At 35.9% G+C, this 19765-nt stretch overlaps 1 protein-coding gene across 5 annotated transcripts in view; it reads right to left on the reverse strand.

Annotated features, from left to right (window-relative positions):
- Window positions 1-5861: 5861 nt before the first annotated feature.
- pparg (peroxisome proliferator-activated receptor gamma) overlaps window positions 5862-19765 on the reverse strand; it is a 35773-nt gene continuing 21869 nt past the window's right edge. For all 5 annotated transcript variants that reach the window (XM_053483728.1, XM_053483724.1, XM_053483727.1 and 2 more), the window contains exons 4-7: window positions 17395-17533; window positions 12714-12913; window positions 8614-9100; window positions 5862-6735 (exon numbers count right to left, since the gene is read on the reverse strand). In XM_053483728.1, the coding sequence (XP_053339703.1) occupies window positions 6488-6735; window positions 8614-9100; window positions 12714-12913; window positions 17395-17533 (1074 nt within the window). In that variant the 3' untranslated portion in view covers window positions 5862-6487. The remainder of the gene's footprint in view (window positions 6736-8613; window positions 9101-12713; window positions 12914-17394; window positions 17534-19765) is intronic.

Here is a 19765-nt window from a genome sequence, read left to right on the forward strand (position 1 = left end):
TTTTTTACAAAGTAAAAACTATTTCTTCCTGTATTAATAAATATCTGAATAAATATACTGCCAGAAATCTGGCAGTAGTTATTTCCTGTGTTGCAGTGAAAATAGTCCGAGCCCGTAAATGTTTCATTTATTTAGTTCCGGTGCATTTAATAATGAAGTTTCTAGCTACAAGAAAAGCACCAGAGTATAAACGTTTTATAATCCATAAAAATATGTAAAATTAGAATTCTGAATTGTTTTTTGTTATCTTTACATTTTAAATTAATATAATTTCAGAAAAGCTTATTGAAGTGTTATCATGTCCTAACATGAATGGTTTTAGTGTGAAGTGTTTTGTCCCAAAGATATAAAATATATTATTATTAATATTAAGAAAGGCATTTTAAGAAATATATTTGTTATAATTTTAAATAAATAATTTATTTAAACAATTGTGGTTGGTATTCTGTAAAATAAACATTGATGATATAATTTCCATCCATCTATCTAGGAACCTCTGTACTCCAACTAGGGACCATGGAGGCCGAGGGTGGTCATTGTATTTATTCCCATTTTTACGACCGTAAAAGGAATTCCGGTCAACATTCACATGGGCCTTCACACACTACGGGCTAGTTGGGAATGCCAGTTAGTTTAATCTGCATGTCTTTGGACTGGGAAGAAACTGGACTACCTGGAGGAAACCCACCAACCATGAAGAGAACATGCAAATTCCTTGCACATAGACCCCGAGGCAGGAATCAAACCCGGACCGTGGAGGTACAAGTTGACAGTGCTAACCACTAAGCCACTATCCAGCAATATTATGATAATCCAAGGAATAATAGGGTTAGAAACAATCCTTGCAATGTTAATGTATAAAAAGGAACTTTATATTGCTTTCATGTTCGCATACAGTGTATAGTCTAGAGAAAAGCTGAAAAATCTGCCAGTAGGGGGTATTGTATACCAATCTGTTGTCTTAAGGGATTTGTCAGATACTGTGGGCATCATGTTGGGCATTCATTTGTTGGAATTTATTTGAAAAATATATGAAATATATGTAGAAAGATTGCTAATAATATTAATCTATTACCAGAATTGACAAGTATATTTAGTTTATATGAAGAGTTAATTTAAGTGCTTCTTTAATATGTAGTGTTTACAAGACACAAAAAAAACAGAAATGCATGTACAGTAAAAAACAAAAAACAAACAACAAAAAAAGAATGAAATTTTAAATAAAAACATTATTATGCACACAGACAGACTACAGAATGTAGACAATCTGTGACTCTACTAGTATAATCACTGAAATAAGTGGAAACATAGTTAAAGCTAAAAAAGGAAAATGTTTAAGTAAGTGTGTGCATTTCTGAAAAAAGTGAAAAGAAGACAAATTTTGGTAAAGCAAGGCATCATCGTAGGTTACAAATAATTTATTATAAACACAAAGACCAGGCCTTTTTACTATGACTTTGACATAATCAGCAATTCACATTCTGTGCTCATCCTATGCATATGTTAAAGGATGCATTCAGTCAGGAATACAGGGATACGAGCAATGAAAAATCCTTAAGCATTTCTGATGATCAGGTCTAAAGACTGAGTAATCAGCATTTGTTTAAACAGCATCTCTTTTTTCCATTGTGGTTATCTTTAGAAGCATGAGCCTTTCAGTGTGAAACCACTGTGTGGTTACATGCAATCAGTTGTGGAAAGAATAAGTGCAGAAGTACATACTTCTAGATCCTAGATGATGTAGTGAGTTTACACATTAGAATTTTCTAAAGTGCATTTCAATTTCTGGAACACTCTTCAGACTTTCGGTAAGTTCAGAACACAAAAGTCAGTCATCTAAGTACAGTAACTTTTTTTCCCCTCATGGCTAAAAAAAAAAAAAAAATTGAAAACCTGTGCAGAATTTTGTTTTATAGAAAGGATTGTCTTAATTGTTTTTAAAAATTAACATTTTTATCTATCTATCTATCTATCTATCTATCTATCTATCTATCTATCTATCTATCTATCTTATATAACAAATATTGTTAATTTATAAATATGAACATATGTAACTATATATAATACTGATAGAGACGGATCATAGAATAGAATAGATCATAGAATGTTTATATATATATATATATATATATATATATATATATATACTGTATATATGTGTATATATATATATATATATATATATATATATATATATATATATATATATATATATATACATACACATATATACAGTATATATATATATATATATATAAACATAAACATCTTTTTTAAATAATACATTTTTTCTATCTCTCTTTTTATTATTTATTTGATATATTTATCTCTTTTTTATTTATTTGATAATACTTTTGATAAGAAGATTTCCGTTGTTTCAGTTAAAACTCAACAAACAAAATATCTCAAAAGGTGTAAACTTATGGAGAAAGGACATGAGTCACAAAACCTGAGATAACCAGTACACCATTCTCACGCAAGCACCTAAAAAAAAAATCAAGATTATTCATTCATTTTGAAACTTTTATTAAGTGTTGCTTTGTGTTATGTTATATGTAAAAGACGGATCTATGAAGCACTTGATTGAAAAATAAAATAAAATATACAATCTTTTACTGAGTTATATGTTACATAAAAAAAATATTAATAAAGAAAGTTAAATTTTAGTGTCAATTTTTTTATTAAAAGTAATTCCCTCATGCATTTAATGTATTACTATTATTTAAAGTATTTAATGCATTACTTCAGATTAATTTAATTATTACAATGTAAAAAAATATTTTATTTTATAATTTACTTTGTAATGTAATTCTTTTACAATTCTTTTAAATTTCATTTCATTTAATACATTTCTCCAAAAACAATTCTGGAATGAGTAAATATATTTTACTGGACAATTAAAATGAATTAAAATCATATTATTCTAATTAAATGCTATTAATGCCATTATGATTTATTGCAATAATAACTTCACCCCTACGCATTCAGCTGCCTTTTTTGTAATAGTAGTATATTACAACTTTGTTGTCACAAACATCACACACGAGCCCATTCATATTCCTAAGCAGTATCTGGAGCGCTGATGAAAGCTGCTGTTTTTCAGACGCCATAAACAGCACAAGAGTATTGTTTCCTAAACCAAACGCCATCTTTGGCCTTGTTCCTTTACGGACTTTTAAAGCAGGGAAATGTATTTTTCGAAGGGATTTGGCAGCATCCCTAAAGGATCTTGGCAGGAGTCGGTCATTGGAGACTCGGTAGTAACAAAGTAAGGATATGCTGACACAACGCGAAAAAGCACATTTAATCTTCATCATCAAAACAGGCGTCAGGGCTCGTTCCAGAATATTCTGCAGCTCTGTGTGTTTGCTGCGTGCTCCCACTCAGGCCTTTGGAGAATAGGCTGGACCCCTTCTCACTCAACAAGTTTATGAGATTATGAAATAACCTCATCGTTATACAAGTTCTAATTTGTTACAGACATTTCTTATTTGTTTTACAGTTCTATTGTTTTTTTGTTGGATCTGACATTTGGCAGATGCTTTCATCCAAAGTGATATCAAGGAAGAATTTAGGAAAAGAGCTGAGCTGTAGAGGATTAACTGTCTTCTTCTAAATCCCAACAGTGGCTCTTTGGAACTTGATCACTAGTACTTCCTTTGGAAAAAAAAAATTATATATATATATATATATATATATATATATATATATATATATATATATACACACAGTTTATATATATAATTTTTTTGTCCAAAGGAAGTACTAGTGATCAAGTTGCAAAGAGCCACTGTAAATATATATATATATATATATATATATATATATATATATATATATATATATATATATATATTATATAATCCAAGCTTGTAAGGCATCTTTAACTTCAAATTAGGGGGGCAGGACTTTAACCGAAGTCTCTGCATAAACATAATCAGTAATAAGTTTAGTGTTACTGTTTAAATCAACTGTATTTACGAACTAGTAGATAACCTAAAATATAAAACATAACCTAAGCCGTGGCCTTTGCAGTGGACACAGGCTCCTCTAAACTGAGCGGTTAAAGACTAGTTAAAAATCAGTCTTTGGTGTCCAGTTTCTGTCAAGCTGTACCTCCTGCAGCCTCACATTCCTGCTCTTGGCTGGCTGTAGCACAACCCGACGTGGTCTTCTGCTGTCGTAGCACATCCACCCCAGGGTGTGTGTGTGTATGTATTCTCTAATTTCTTTGTATTCACATTGTTGTAAAAAGTAGTTATTTACCATACCCTTCCTGTCAGCTTAAAGCAGGCTAACCATTTTACATCTGGAAGTTTTTTTTTTGCTTAGTTTTCTCGCAATATTGCATGTAAACTCCAGAGACTGTTGTGTGTAAAAATCCCAGGAGATCTGCAGTTCGTGAAATACTCATTGCCACAGCCAAAGTAAAAAAACAAACAAAACTAAGATCACACTTTTCCACCATTTTGAGGTTTAATTTAAACATTAAGTGAAGTTCTTGATCTATACAGTATCTGCATGACTGGCTCATTGGATATCTGTATAAACAAGGAGGTTTACAGGTGTTCTTGAAAAAGTGTTCGCTGAGTGCTGTTGTGCTGCATATCAGTTCCACAAACATGTTATTTTGGTCCACCAAGAGATATTAATCTGCAACTGGTTGAGCTGGTGACTGGCGGTAAGTGTAAAGTATGTAATGGGTAAATTCTTTTTTAAATACCTGGGAAATGGCTTTGCGTGTAACTATGATATAAAAAAAAAAAAGGTAAGGAGAATAAACTATGAAGATGTTGGACAGTCCTGAGAAACTTCAAATTTACTTTATATTTCCGGTAACTTTACTATATTAGCTAACTTCCGTGTTAGCTAACACAGAGTATAATGAAAACTAGTGAGTTAAGGTATAAAATCCCTTGTTTCACACATCAAGTAGTACCTTTAATCAGGGTTTAGAGAGGGATTCAGGATTCAGCCTTGTGTTAGATGCTAGTTAGCTTTGTAGCTCGCGTTAATCATAAACAAAATAACCCGACGGCTCAGAGGCATTTTGGACCAACTTAGAAGCAATTACTAAGGAGACAAAGTGTTGTTTAAGATGACGTAACATTATCAGATGCGTTTTATTTTGCTGAAAGTGCTTCCGGTTTTGAACATGGGTTTTGGCAGGCAACTGCTCTCCCCTCGTTCCAGTACTGTGGACTGTATAAACCTAATGCTGGCGAGCGACTCTTAGTTGAATTAACAATTGTTAGAACACCTGTCATGCCGCAGTGTCGCAGTGCTGCTATGCTCTATTATCACCACTCGTCAAATGTCTCTCATCCAATCAGGTTACTCAGTCGGCACTAACTGTTGTATAATCTGCTTTATGAAGCTTTCCGTTGCTACTGTCCTTTGAGGAATGCAGTTTGCTTAGAGCTTAACATACAGAGTCAAACTATAGATTCGAACAGCCTTTTCTAACATTTGCAAACAATCCATTACTTGTTACTCCAATATTACCCAACACCTCCACGGAGTTTAGAAATCAGTGAAAAGAAATTATGTTAAAAAATAATAATAATAAAATCTGTTTTCAGGCTGTCAGCTGTAATTCTATGAGTACAAGTGGCAGATGTGAGTGAAGCTGCTGTGGGGAGCGGCGGAGGTCAGATTTTGCAATCACTAAAGGGTGTGTTCGCAGAGACACACAATAAACGGCTGACGTAATGCCTGGGAAATGGCTTTGCGTGTAACTGAGACAGCCAGTCCAACAATCAGAAGTAAGGCATTTAAAAAAAATGCAAAATGAGAAGTTGGACTTAGTACAACATGCTACATCTTGCACATGCGTCAAGCAGGGTCAGAGCTAAGGCAGATATTATTTGAAAATATTTATTTACAATTTCAAGCATTTCATCAACCATTCAATGCAAAACAGCCATGACAGGGCCTGCACCGAGGCTGGCATTAAAAATCTGTTTATTGTATTTACAAAAGGCATTATAGATCAAAAAATTAAAGCTTTCACAAGTATAATTCCCCAGTGAGAACATTGTACAAAAACGTTCACAGATAATATTTCTCTTAGCTGTTCGTGTCAGCAAAGAATTTTAAATGTTATATCATTTAGGTTTATTCTGGCTTTAACACACATCACATTTTTATTGCTAACTCTTCAAACTCTCCAGCTCGCTTTGCAAATAATATAAATGAAGGCGCACACTCTTTGGCAAAAAAAACAAAAAACAAAAAACTATTCTGATCCAGGTTTAAAGGCAGTTTTTTTTTCTCCAAATACTTCTGTGCATATTTAACCCAATAAAACTAGAACTTATTTGCTTTTCCATTATGGCACAATTTCACTCACTGAAAAAGTGACCTTCACTGTCTACCATGCTGATACTGCTAACACATATTTCTCCATCTTCCTCAACTGTTCACAGATTGGGTGAAATAATCAAGCAGTAAACCAAAGCATAATGACAAATGTTCAGCTAATACACTAATACAGGTCCTTCATGATCTCCTGCAGCAGTGGATGTAAACACATGTTGAGATCAGAATCTTTGAGCAACTGAATAAACTGAACGTGGTCGGATACGATCTGCCTCAGGTCAGTCATCTTCTGGAGGACTTTGGCGAAGAGATGGAGGGAGTCCGGGTGGTTCATTTTAAGATGGAGCTCCATTGAGTGAAGAACGTTCTCCTGTAGATCCTCAATGGGCTTCACATTCAGCAGGCCTGGACGATCTGGAAGAGTTAACACAGAGTAATCAGGTTACATGACTGTTTAATATTTTTACACAATTGTTCAGAATATCTAAACTTTCCTACTTTAAACAAGTTATTCTGTATATTAGTAAGTTTTTTTTTTGTTGTTGTTTGTTTTGTGAGGTCAGTGAGGTTAAATTTTCTCGTGTGAACCTAAAATAATCAAAGTTCAAGGGTAACAGGTTATTAAATTGCCACAAAGCAGTGACCAATAAATCTGTGCGATAACTCTGTAAGACATCTTGTTAACGCAGAGATGAGAAGCAACAATAATGATTAACAATATGCAGAATCAGCCAAATAGAAATCTGCATATTCTGGTTCAATACGAGGTCAAATAAAATGGCAACCCATATAAACTTTTGTCACCTGGACTGGTATGAGCTGTATGTTTTGAGTCATACTGTACATGTGTGGGAGTTGAGAAGAGAAACTGTTTGAGGTGAAATGATGGGTATGTACTGTAAATGTTTCTTACCCAAATAATAGTGAAGGATTATGAGTGACTACACACGAAAAAGAGAACAGGTTTTGAAATAGGTAGCTCGGTGTGCTTGGTTTATTTTAGAAATTTTTTGCCCTGACAGACTTCAACAGGATAACAGGGTACTTGTTGGCACAATAAAGAAAAAGGTACGTTCAAGTCAAAGTGGGATTCTGACTGTGCAGAATAACAGAACACAGTTGTGAGAGTAAAAACTACCCTAATTTTTCTATATAATCCCCCGCTACACTAATGCACTTATTACTAATCGCAGCATTTCACTACTGCTTTTATACCATTAAGGTAAAACAGTTTTCAGTACGACGGAGCCAGGATCCTGATTTATGCCTGAAACGCTGGTCTGCCAGGAACTCCTTTAATGGCCCAAACATGTGGAGACGCGAGGTCAAGAGTGTATGAGAGGATGTGGCAATAACTCTCAGCTGAGTTCCTATAATGTGCAAATGTATTGTATGTACAGTTCCCACAGTCAGATGTGTCTCTTCAACAACCTGGTAATAATTTATACATCGGGTTTTCAAGAGTCATGCATTCCAATCACTAATGGATAAGTGCAATGGGCTCAGGAGCAACCTTGGCCGGGATCGTCATTTAAAATGTTCGCCCCTTTCAAATATTTTATTGCGGCTAAGAGTCCGATCAAATCCCAGTTTTACTTGAACATCCCTCATATAAGCATTCTTCACCAGAAAAGAGGTTTAAATAAAATATAAATATAAAAATATTAAGATGTTTGAATGAGGCTCCCATGACGAAGCACATCAAATTTATCATCCAGTGTTCATTAATACCTTCATCGAAAAATATCAGGTAATCTGTAAGAGTAAAACAAGTTGATTAAATTTTCGGGATCTCATTTTACTAGGCCAAATGCTGTTTAATGACAAGTAAATGTGTTACTGCAGTAGACAGGCTAAGCTTCAATCAGCTGTTTAAAGACGGAATTAATTGCACTGTCATCGTTTGCTCGTCATTCTTGTGATTTCAGGCTCAGCGCTAGTCACACGGCTTGAGTAAGATATAATCAGCAGCATGACAGTTATTTACAAACCAAACTGTCATACGTCTCCATTTCTTGTTACCATGTGACATTAAGCAAGTACATGTATTAAGTAATTCCTCATGAATCATGTGTTTACTGAGGTTTTACTTGTTGTTTATTTAACCCAGGTGAAGAAAGTGAATCTTTTTATCAGTTCTTGTTTTGCTGCTGGATAATTCAATCTGTTTTTACTATTAAATCAGCAAACACCCAAAAGATGTCCCTGAGACCTCTTCATTTACATAATGCAACGCCACGGTAAACCTCGCCTTGGATTTGAATAGGTTTGCTTCCTGCTCTTGTGCCTTACCTCCACTGAGAATAATGACGGCCAAGAAGAGAGCCATGTCGCTGTCGTCGAGCTCCAGCATGTTAAACTTGACAGAAAACTCAAACTTGGGCTCCATCATCTCACTGAACGGCTTGCGCAGGCTCTTGAGGAACTCGCGCGTCATGAAGATCTGTCCATACGAGATCAGCGTGCCATCCTTGTTCATGAGGGGTGCCATCATGATGATGATGACCTCGATGACGGCATACTTGAGCAGTGTCACCTGGTCGTTGAGGTCGAGGTTCAGGAAGCCCGGGATACTCTTGGCAAACTCGGTGACCTCGCTGACCGACTCTGCCGAGCGTGATTGGCAGCTGTGGAAGAACCGCAGCTCCACCTCACGCTGCAGGTCTGACTGAACTGAACTCATGTTCAGACGCCTGTGATGGTCCTGCCGTGGGATCTGACGACAGTTGATGAACTGCTCGCCCTCTAGCAGAGACTTCATATCATGGATAACGAATGGCTGCGGGGAAGAAGAAACAGCTTTAAGCTTATGAGCTTATGAGCATAAAATTTCACTTGTGTGATGAGGTATTATGTCAATAACACAAGAGCTGTGAGCTAAAAGAAACTACGTTTCAGTATTTAATAGGTTTCAGAAATAATCGCAATATTGGTTTTAGGGATTATGTGGATAACACAAAAACATTTAGCATTTAGGATTTATTAAATTTTAAATTTAGTATTATCTGTAAATCGACATATGCTAAACGTCAAAACGTTGTGTAAAATTGGTATTAAGAGTTCATAAAAATAAAAAATCTCACAAAATACTGTATAATGCTAAATAGCTGATCATGTCTGATGTGTGTGTGTGTGTGTGTGTGTATAAATATATATATATATAAAACAGAAATCACAAATAACTTTGAGATTAAATGTTATAATACAAGGGTAATGGGATTCCAAAGCAAAAAAACTAAAAAAAAAAAAAAAAAAATGCAGATAAAAAAACAAAATAATGCTTTTAATAACAGAAGAGTGTCAACTCGTTTAAGGAGTTTTGTGGGATTAAGCTTAAAACTGTTTTGTTCTATTGGCTTATCATTTTGCTAATCACCATTAGAAATAAACATTTGAAATAAAATTATCTGCAATATCTATGATCTGTGTTAAAATTTTCTATTTTTTAAAAATATAGTTGTTTCAAAATATAGAAATAATGTATATTCATGTAAGATTTCCAAAGAGGACCTATTCACCTTTAAGTTATTTTTAGACATTCAGATGAGTCTTTAATGTGCAGGTACAAAAAACAAAAAAAAATGTTTTTTTGCCATTGGCTAAGGTTTAAAAAACTAATCAGATGTTCCCCTTACGTGACCCCATATAAGAAGATAACCTCCCCCTCCTGTTGATCATCTCTGATGCTCTCTGACGAGTCATGTCTTGGCTGTATCTCATTTACATAGATACTGAAATGACACATTTTAAGGAGGAGTGAACTAAATGTAGTTTGCGATATGAAAAAAAAAACATAATTTGAGGGGAATATTAGTTGGAACATTAACACACACTTAGGGGACCACTGAGACATGTGTTGTTAAAGAAAAAGTAAAATATTGGACCTTTAAATGCAACGCTAATTTACTCAGGTGCCAAATCCATCCAACCATATTTACTACAACTAGTAAAATATATAACTAGTATTGACAGGAGACAGGAAGGACATCCGTGCATGCTTCAAATACACTGTGAATTTGACATAAAACATTAATTCACATACTTTAATTTATCTTAAGGGAATCTTTTTTCTGTTCACTCTTTCCCTTTAGAGAGCTAGAACGCTACGCTGACAATAAATCAGTGTTTCCTTCCAAACATGGCCATCTTTATTTATGCCATTAAACTAAAACCCTTGCAGTATAAATAAAAATTTAGCAGCTGATCAGTCTGTAAAAGTCAACTATCAAGCTTTCAAAATCCACCAAACAGATTTATAGAGACAAATCTATAGTGATGAATTTCACATTACGTTGGAACGGAATGCGTATGTAGAGTCTTGTCAAAGCCGAGAGTAATACACCAGAGACGCGAGAGAGTCGTATCACTACTTTTATGTTTTAACTCTTGCCTAAGAGATCTACAGTAACTTCACTTCAAGACAAGCAGCATTCTACTGTCCTTTTGTCCTCTCTGTGCTGTCGCATGCTAAATTAGGCGAGGTTTCTAACCTGAACTAGAGCAGACGATCGCATTCAAGGTAGGGATTAGTTGTTGAAATGGTGTCTGGGATTCTAGACAAATCATCCCTGAGGTGTTTACTCTCGTATAAGCAGAGAAAAAAAAGCATCTGATTGTCTGAAATCCCAAGGTGACATATTTCTCCTTAAGTTAATCACCTCTGGGTTGAGCATGCTGTGTGAGCTCTTGCAGGAGTGGACATGTTTGTATATTTTATATAACGGCAGTAAAAGTGAATTAGAAATTGTCCTAAAATGGTTTACGGGCGTATGTTAGGGCCTGCTAAAGTACGAACAGTTTTTTTACCGGGGGGGAGCTCATGACCCAGCCAAGAGGTAAGAACATGTTTTAGTCTTACAAACAAGAGCGGTACAGGTTTGCAGCTTTACTATTTTGTGGCCTTCATAAATATTTCCGCATTCTCGACACAACTGTGTTCAGTATCGTTCGGCTCACATCGTAGTCCATTCCAGTCTAAACAAGTGTCTGACAACCTTGCTGATATCTCCTGGTACTGATAACTCCTGCTTGTATTAAAAAAATTTTTTTTTACACCATATGCTTAAATTAACATAATAAAAACACTAGTAAGAATGTATTCTATACATTTGGATTTATTTGGAAGTGTTCTATCGATTTTTTTAGAGCATCACTATTTGCTTCTCATTAAAAGTGTCATGCAATTTGTCTCAGTTAAATTATTACATATGTAGGATTTGCATTGAAAGCTATGTATTATGTTATTACAAAAATTTTGCTCTATGGTTTTAATGCTTGGTTAGCCTCATTTAAAAGTCTCTGTATTGACTTTTACAGACTTGTGCATGTTTTTGAATAAAAAGTACAATTCAAAATCATGAAAATACATGTACATATACATAGACACGCACGTCTTATTTTATATTTTTCATACCAACAACACCTTCATGTTTTACTATGCATTTTAACGGGCATCCACTTTGGACTTATTGTATGCTGCTTGTTACTGCATGTACTGCATGTACTATGGTACCCAGTGTAAGGATCTGTCCAATGACGGAAACATCAAAGCAGTTTTCAAAGTCGTTCTGGAAAAGAGAGCGTCTGCCAAATGTCTGAATGTAAATGTAAATGTAAATGTAATGTCTGATTGCTCTCTTCAGTGATGTCTGAACGCACTCCATTGTATTCTCTCTATTTACTGTTATTGTTGCCAGATTTATTGTTGAAGTCTGTGGGAAACAGTCTGTACAAATCACACTGTAGTTCATTTTGAGTTCAGAGCCCATCAACCTAATATATATATATATATATATATATATATATATATATATATATATATATATATAAAAACAGGCGTTTAAAATTATAGTGTGCTGCTGTCTTCTAAAATTATAAGGTACCCAGCCAGCAAACTCAGGAAGCCTTGTCATTTGGTCGCCAGCAAGCGTGTTAACGCAGGAGTTCAATTTGAGCTTCAGATTACAGATATACAGGTATATCAAGGCTGTTTTTTTTTTTTTTTTTAAACAAATCATAACTGAATATCAGCCCAGGACATTATGGATGTTTTCAAAGGTTAAGCCAGCATGTATTGAAAACCTGATTGTCTTCCTTAAAGTTAATAAAAACATGCTGTTCTAGACTGGCTTTCATGATAAGTTCAGGACATAACTATTAACATCACATCCATGTTATGTGAAACCTGAAACTGGAATTTAACTCATTATCACTTCTGTAACTGGTCTAAGTGACTATACTGCCTTGAGGTTTCTTTATTTAGTTTTGCTTTGGTTTAAAATGTACTGTCACAATTGAATTGGTCATACAAACTGACTTAATAGATAAAACCATGTTGGCAGTTTGACAGCAAATGCAATTTTTGATAAAGTGTATATAAAAAGCAAACTCACAGCGTTGTCATTGGTTTTCCCTGAGAGGATGGCCCTGGCCTTGGCTTTGGTCAAGGGGAAGTTCTTCAGATAGCTCTCGTAAAGATGCTTGGCCAGGGTCCTTAAGTCAGCCGCCTCCGGGTGCATGTGCTCCAGATCGGAGGAAACCTCAGCCAAGAGCTTCTCCTTCTCTGCCTGGGGCATGCGGCCAAAGCGAATGGCTGGGAAAAATACATACAGGCCAAAAATGTTCAAATAAACTTCCCTGAAATCCCAAATCCAACATGGTCAACTTACGACACGGTCACTCCAGGGATCAGTGGGTGGGATGCATTAAAAAATAATAATAATAACAAAAAAATTTGGGAGTTAGTTTTTTGGTGCGTGGGCATGTTGGGGAATGTCAGCGTGACCTGTTTGAGGAGTATGTTTTCTGCATCCACTTAAATTCCTTTTAAAATTCCAGGGTTTACAGTGGTGGATTTCTCTTGGAAATGGCTTTGGGTCACGCTGAAACTATTATAAAGGATCAGATACATAAAATAAAATTTTATGCCTTTTATTGGTTAAACTAAAAAAAATAAAAATTTTTTAATGCTGATATGATTCTCATTAATGATGACATGGAGAGGAGAGCCTAGTATCACCTGATGACTCAGTATCAGGTGTCTTGACTTTATACGGCCTCTAATTGAAGATTTGTTCAGACGCAATACCTGGCTAATCTCTGCTTTGTCCTCACGCAGTACTGGGACTTTTAAGACTGGGTGTTGTTTCAAAGGCAAGAGCCGAAAAAGACAGCCATGATTTTCTGTCACACATTTACTCTAATCATGTGACACCGTACTGATAACTCTGACAATGTCTGACAATGGACTTAATGGACATAAAAAAGTCCTTAGTTTGAATTGGCATTTAGGAACCATTTCCTGCTGCAGCTGTTTTTTTTTAATTCTAATAATAATACTTAATAATAATTAATAATTACTATTATTGCCAATTTGCAATCAACCAATATCGTTCTGTCAAAATAAATAAAAAATCTCTTTTTAAACGGCTGTTAGTCTTTGCATTAAAACTTCATTACATGTACAAACACAGATGCTGCATGCAGCCTTTCCAAGCCTGTAATTTGGGTTTTCTCCCACACATAAGTATTTGTCTTGGGGGTAGAAAGTGGTTGAAAAGATGACGTGTGAAGCGTCGAGCCCTCTGTGCCTTTAAGCCAACACAACAGTGGCTTACACTTATCTAAGATTTTTAAAGGTAGGAAGTTGATGTCGGCTTTTTCCCCCCTCCATGTGCCCTGACTTGTTACAAAAGTCTCCTGATTAATAAGAAGTCAGCACGGACATCACACCTTTTGTAAACCTGCAAACACCTCCCTATATCACTCATGCTGTACGACCAGGCGGCAGTGAGCCAGCAACAGTGACACGGCGCGTTTAGTGCTGAGCCTTCATCAATCATTGATAAAGAAAACGAAAAGTCTGATGAGATTTTACCCAACCGGCGTGAAATGCGGGATGGAGGGAGGGCGAGCACGTGATGCGAGTAAAGGGAAAACAAAGGCAGCCAACGAGAGGCAGAAGTGCTGATAAGGATAAACTCGGATAACCTTGTCGCTCTCTGTGAGCTCCACCTGCATTCTGCACGCTCATAAACACGTCACGAACAGAGAAAGCGGACATGCCTGACAGGTACACTTAATACCCAAAAATATTTGGACACATGATCTTCACACTTGTTTTTGTGGATCTTTCCTGAACTTGTATCACAAAGTTTAAAACACAGAACCTTATACGGTCTTCATACTGTGTGTTGTAGAATTAGGGTTTTCCGCACTGGAGCTAAGTGCTTTAAATATGTACCAGAACGAGAATGCGTGCACAAAGTGAACTGACCTCGTATAGCATTTACATACTGTATTATGTCAACTATACTAAAATAAATTACGTTTATAATGCACCTAGTTCTATTTATTGATTTTAACCTAAACACACCAATTTTTACCATTACTTTTTTTTGTTACCTTGAGCGATAATTCTGCCCTTAACTTAAATAGCATTTTTTTTGTTTGTTTGTTTTCAATGTTACCAATGTCATCAAGGTTGGTGAGGAGGATTTTGACTTGATCTGCACAGAGCGCTGACCTCAATCCCACTTCGGACTGAACTGTAGTACCCTAGGCCTACTTACCAAACCTCAACATCTGACTTCACTAGTGCTTTTGTGACTGAAAAGCCAAAATCTAGTGGAAAGCCTTTTCAGGATATAGTGCTAGCTGCTACTGACATGGAAGACGCACTTACAACTGAACTAGTTTGCAATATTTCCGGCTCAGATAGGCTTTTCTGTTTTAGATATGGAAATCTTATTAGTCAGCAGTGGTTTTATACATACATCATACAAAAAAAAGTTTTAACCATTAAGAAACATGTAATTCAAAATTATGTACCGTATAGCCCAAAGTCTGTATTTGCTAGTCTGAAAAGCTTAGTTTATCCTTATTCTGGAATACATTGTTTAGACGTTTTAGGTATCAGAGTACTCCACATATAAATGTATAACTTACACATTTACTCTAAGTACGTCTCCTTCAATAATCATCATACCGAAAGCAATCTTCTACAGTAGCTGTTAATTGTTTACCCAGTATAATGCATAATGAATCTGTTTTAAATTCTCTTAGTGATCATTGGCTCCTCTTTTTTGTCTCTTGCTACAGTAGGTCCCGCCATCCAATAGGCGAAACTTGTGTCACCCTATGAAAACTGTTACGGTTATTATTAAAAAGTCTCAGGGGTGCCGGCAGGATTGTATTTCGTTGTGTATTTATTACAAATATTTAATGTCTAGGTGCAACGCATATACATCCGACTATTCAGCGAGTGAGTGAATGAGCGACAGCAAGAGAGATTCAACTTCTTTTGCATGTTACCGATACAACCCCAACATAAAACACTGATTACCCTATTGCATGCATTTCAAAGGCCAGCTCTTATTGTCCTCTGCAGAATCTGCATACAACAGATCGTGTTTTATTTCCACAAGTTTGAAGATAAGCTAAATGTCAAAAAAAAAAAAAAAGCTACAGGTAAAAAAAAAAAAAAAAGCACAAGATAAACTAAATGTAAAAAAAAAAAAGTGCACTGACCACCAGTGATGTAAAACTGATCGTAATTATATATAAAAAGGATTTGACACAATTACACAAAGTGCGTACAGGATTAATGTTGCTGCTGGTGCCCCTGACCATTGTCCCCATGTTGCACAAGCAACAACCACTAATCTTGCAATGCAATGTTGACTTAACACTATCATTTACCATTTAACTAAATTACCTAGGTAACTTAATGTACCAACGTCTAACTAGCTGGTCCGGCTTGATAGTGCCTCGATCAGAAATAGTTTGTTTATGAAGCGAGTCCTTCCTGCAAAGAGAACCATCATCCCCAAAATAGTAATGTTCCGCTAATTCAGCTAGAAAACAAAACAAAACAAAAAACATGTTCACATGACACACACAAGCCGTTATTTTAAGAGAGTACAACTAGCTAAAATATTGTTTAAGGTCAGCTAAAGCTACTACAACAGCAGATGCTTTTGGGCTTTATTAGCTGCTGGCAGCTTTGACAGTACTGTTGCTGATATTAGAATAGTAATGTTTTGTTTTGAGGTTGCAGAGGTGTGAATGAGGCTGCTACGTGTCAAGGATGTCTGTTTGAGAGTCATGTGGCGGCACACGTTTAGACGCTCTGCACGCTCTGACAATAAAGCCACATTCGATGCAGCTGGCGACCGCAAAGAGGAAGCGACAAGAGGAGGAGGCTGCTCCTCACTGCTACAGCAACATGCCTTGAGCGTGTGCCTCGACCGGAAATAGTTTTCTCTGAAACAGCAGGCCTTTCCAGCAAAGGAATAGCTCTTCTCCAAAACAGCGACGTCGCTAATGCTGAAACTAGGCAAGGTGTTTCATTATTAGCAATTTTTACCATTTTTTTGGGGCAAAATAGTCCTCTGTGTTTTCATTTTTTTTCTTCTTTTTTTCCAGAAGTAGAACTGTGTTTTTGTACTTATGTTTTTACTAAACCAATCTACTACTCCACATTGCTTTTTATTAGCAGTATTATTTTATTACTATTATTAAACTTATTAGAATTATTATTGTTATTAGTGTATCACCTGCCATGTGGAGGGCCTGGGGTTGATTTCAAGCTCATACACTGCGGATAAACCCAATGTTTTATGGGCTTCATCTTTCAACACAACTAATAACTGGCTATTTTCAGTGGAAGAGGTTATGTAATTAGCACTGCAATCGCACAAAAACAGGCTGGTAAAAATGTACAGAAAATGGCCACTTTAGCCGGTTGACGAAAGCATCTCCGTTCCTCGCCACTATCTGCTGCAGACAAAATTCAATAACTACGTAAATGTAGGGAGCAAATATCAGGAGCATTTTTAAATCTTCTGGCTATGTCTATTTTAAAGAAAACGAGTTTGTTTTTTCCATGGAGCTCGGAAAAAAAATTGTGCACAGAAATGCACCCACACCAAAGTAAACACCACCTATGAGATAGCTGTGTCCACCTACATACACTTTACAGGCTACATTGAGCGGTCTGTAGGTGGAGGCTAAGGCCTGGTCAGCGGGACATTTGTTGCGAAAAGAGAAAATTTTGTAAAAAACGCATCTTACCGTTGTGTGACATTCCCACCATTAGGCACTTCTGGAAGCGGCAGTACTGGCACTTGTTGCGACTTTTCTTGTGGATGCGGCAGTGCAGGTCGCAATGATCGTAGACTAGCTTTAGGCGAATTGTACGGCGGAAGAACCCCTGAGAACACAAGGGAAGATTAGTAACTGTCTGATGAGGTTCAATTTGTCAACTTGTGACCTGGACTTTTAACACACTCCATTTTAATTATCAGATTGTCTTGTGCACTTAAGAAAACAATCTACTTAAGAATGTGCGCAAAGTCTTGTCTTGTTAAGAAGGTCTTGGCTTTTTTTCCAGCAAGAAATGTTACATCATGATGAATAAGTGTTTTTTTTATAATTTATAAATGACTCCTAAATGGCAACTTGGTAAAATGTAATAAACATTGTGTTACCAAGTAGCGTACATGTCCTTACAATGGATCACTACACCATAATAGTTAACTGAAGTATTGGAAAAGTTGAGTTATTAAGGTTTACAGACACAGAATCAAAAAGTCAAGAGGCAACACAGTTATAAAGTTTTTTTTAGTATGTAAGAGCCTGAGCCATGATCAGACGGCTTGCTTCATAACGCTGGGTTCCCAGGAACTCCTTTAATGGCACAAACATGTGGGACATTGCCTAGATCGAGGTCAGGACTGTACAAGGGATGTGGCAATAACTCCCAGCCAAGTTCCTTTAGTGTTTAAATTGTGTTCATGAATTATAGTGTTTACAGTTCCCATAGACAGATGCATTTTTTCTGCATCTTTGCGACAAATTATTTGTTGATTTTGAAACATCAGGCATTTCTACTTGATGACTTTTTAATGGGAGGCCTGCAAATTCTTTAAACCGTTTGCACCATTGTAACGTTTTACTGAGTCTTATCACCATTCAGTGCTTGAAGCCTTCAGTAAATATGGATTGGTTTCATTCATTTCAAACCAGGACTCGACTCAGGTCCTGGTTTGACTTCAACACTCCTCTTATATACATACATGCTTTTGTATATACTGTATGTCGTGATTCCACCTATCAGGCCTTCAGTCGAAGGCCTTTTTTTGGATAAGATTGGACACGTGAAGTTTAAGCCCACAGTCAGAGAGCGGATAGCATAATTCAGTCTGAGATAATGGGTCTATCATAACTGGAATCAGCAAAATCTCCTGGATGGACTTTGGGCAGGCTCATTACGTAATTACTCATACTACAGTACAAACCAACTCATTCGCCTATCTATCTATCTATCTAAAGTATCTATCTATCTATCTATCTATCTATCTATCTATCTAAAGTCTCTATCTATCTAAAGTCTCTATCTATTCATCCATCCATCCATCCATCCATCCATCTATCTAACTAATCATTGAAACCAGAATTGGGTCTGCGTCACATTAGTATTTTTAGATTAATTTCTTTACTCTCTTATCATTCCTGTGTTTTGAGATCCACTGGATTTTTTTTTTTACCATTATTAAAGTACTTGTAGATCTCTACACTATGTTTCATGATTCGGAGTCAATCACTAAATCACCCACAATGTTTTTGAAGCATTTTTAGATGTAAATCTTTAACCACAGCAGACAAGCTTCAATTCTTGTTTCGTCCCTGTGTTTCGTGAGTCGACACGTAATTATTACGCTATACTGTAGGTTTGGTGTAAATTATTCAAGGAAGTGTAAACAGCCACTGGCTGCTTTAAATATTATTTATTTAAGTTTATAAAGTTTGCACAGCGAGCCATTTTGAGGCTGCATATCTGGCCCACATATCTGACTTCGTCATTACTAAGGTCAGAATACTGGGCTCCATCTACAATTTCTGCTACAGGTCAGCAAGAAAGAAATGTAGCTGTTCAGTAAATAAGCAAATAAAAAAAACTGCTAATCACTGCAGATGGAATGAAATCTAACTGAATGAAAATGAAAATAATGACAAATTGAATAATGCTTATGTATTGTCAATGAAAACACGTCTTTTCACATTACATTGCGTTACGATTACACATCATTTTGTGGAATTTCTATTAGAATACCGCTAAACAATCCACAGCACTCCTTATTAGTGTCAAACTATGACTACAATAATTTTAGGAAACATTATAATGTGAGAGGATGTTTTCCATAAACCTTCTGCCCCCTTGATCACTTTATTGTTATTTTTAGCAGCATTTCAGATTATAAATAGAAATAGGACGTTGAGCCGAATAACAATCCACCCCAAACGGCTTTTGTATTTTAGAACAATTTGTGTATTAGCCTGGTTGGCTGAACCTAACTTGAGGCATTGTTATTTGCTAAGACAAATGGATAATAATCGTTTAGGAACTTTCTCATTACACCTTAAATTTAGATGTAGTGTGAAT

Source organism: Clarias gariepinus, chromosome 23 (assembly GCF_024256425.1).
Source record: "Clarias gariepinus isolate MV-2021 ecotype Netherlands chromosome 23, CGAR_prim_01v2, whole genome shotgun sequence".
Taxonomy (NCBI): domain Eukaryota; kingdom Metazoa; phylum Chordata; class Actinopteri; order Siluriformes; family Clariidae; genus Clarias; species Clarias gariepinus.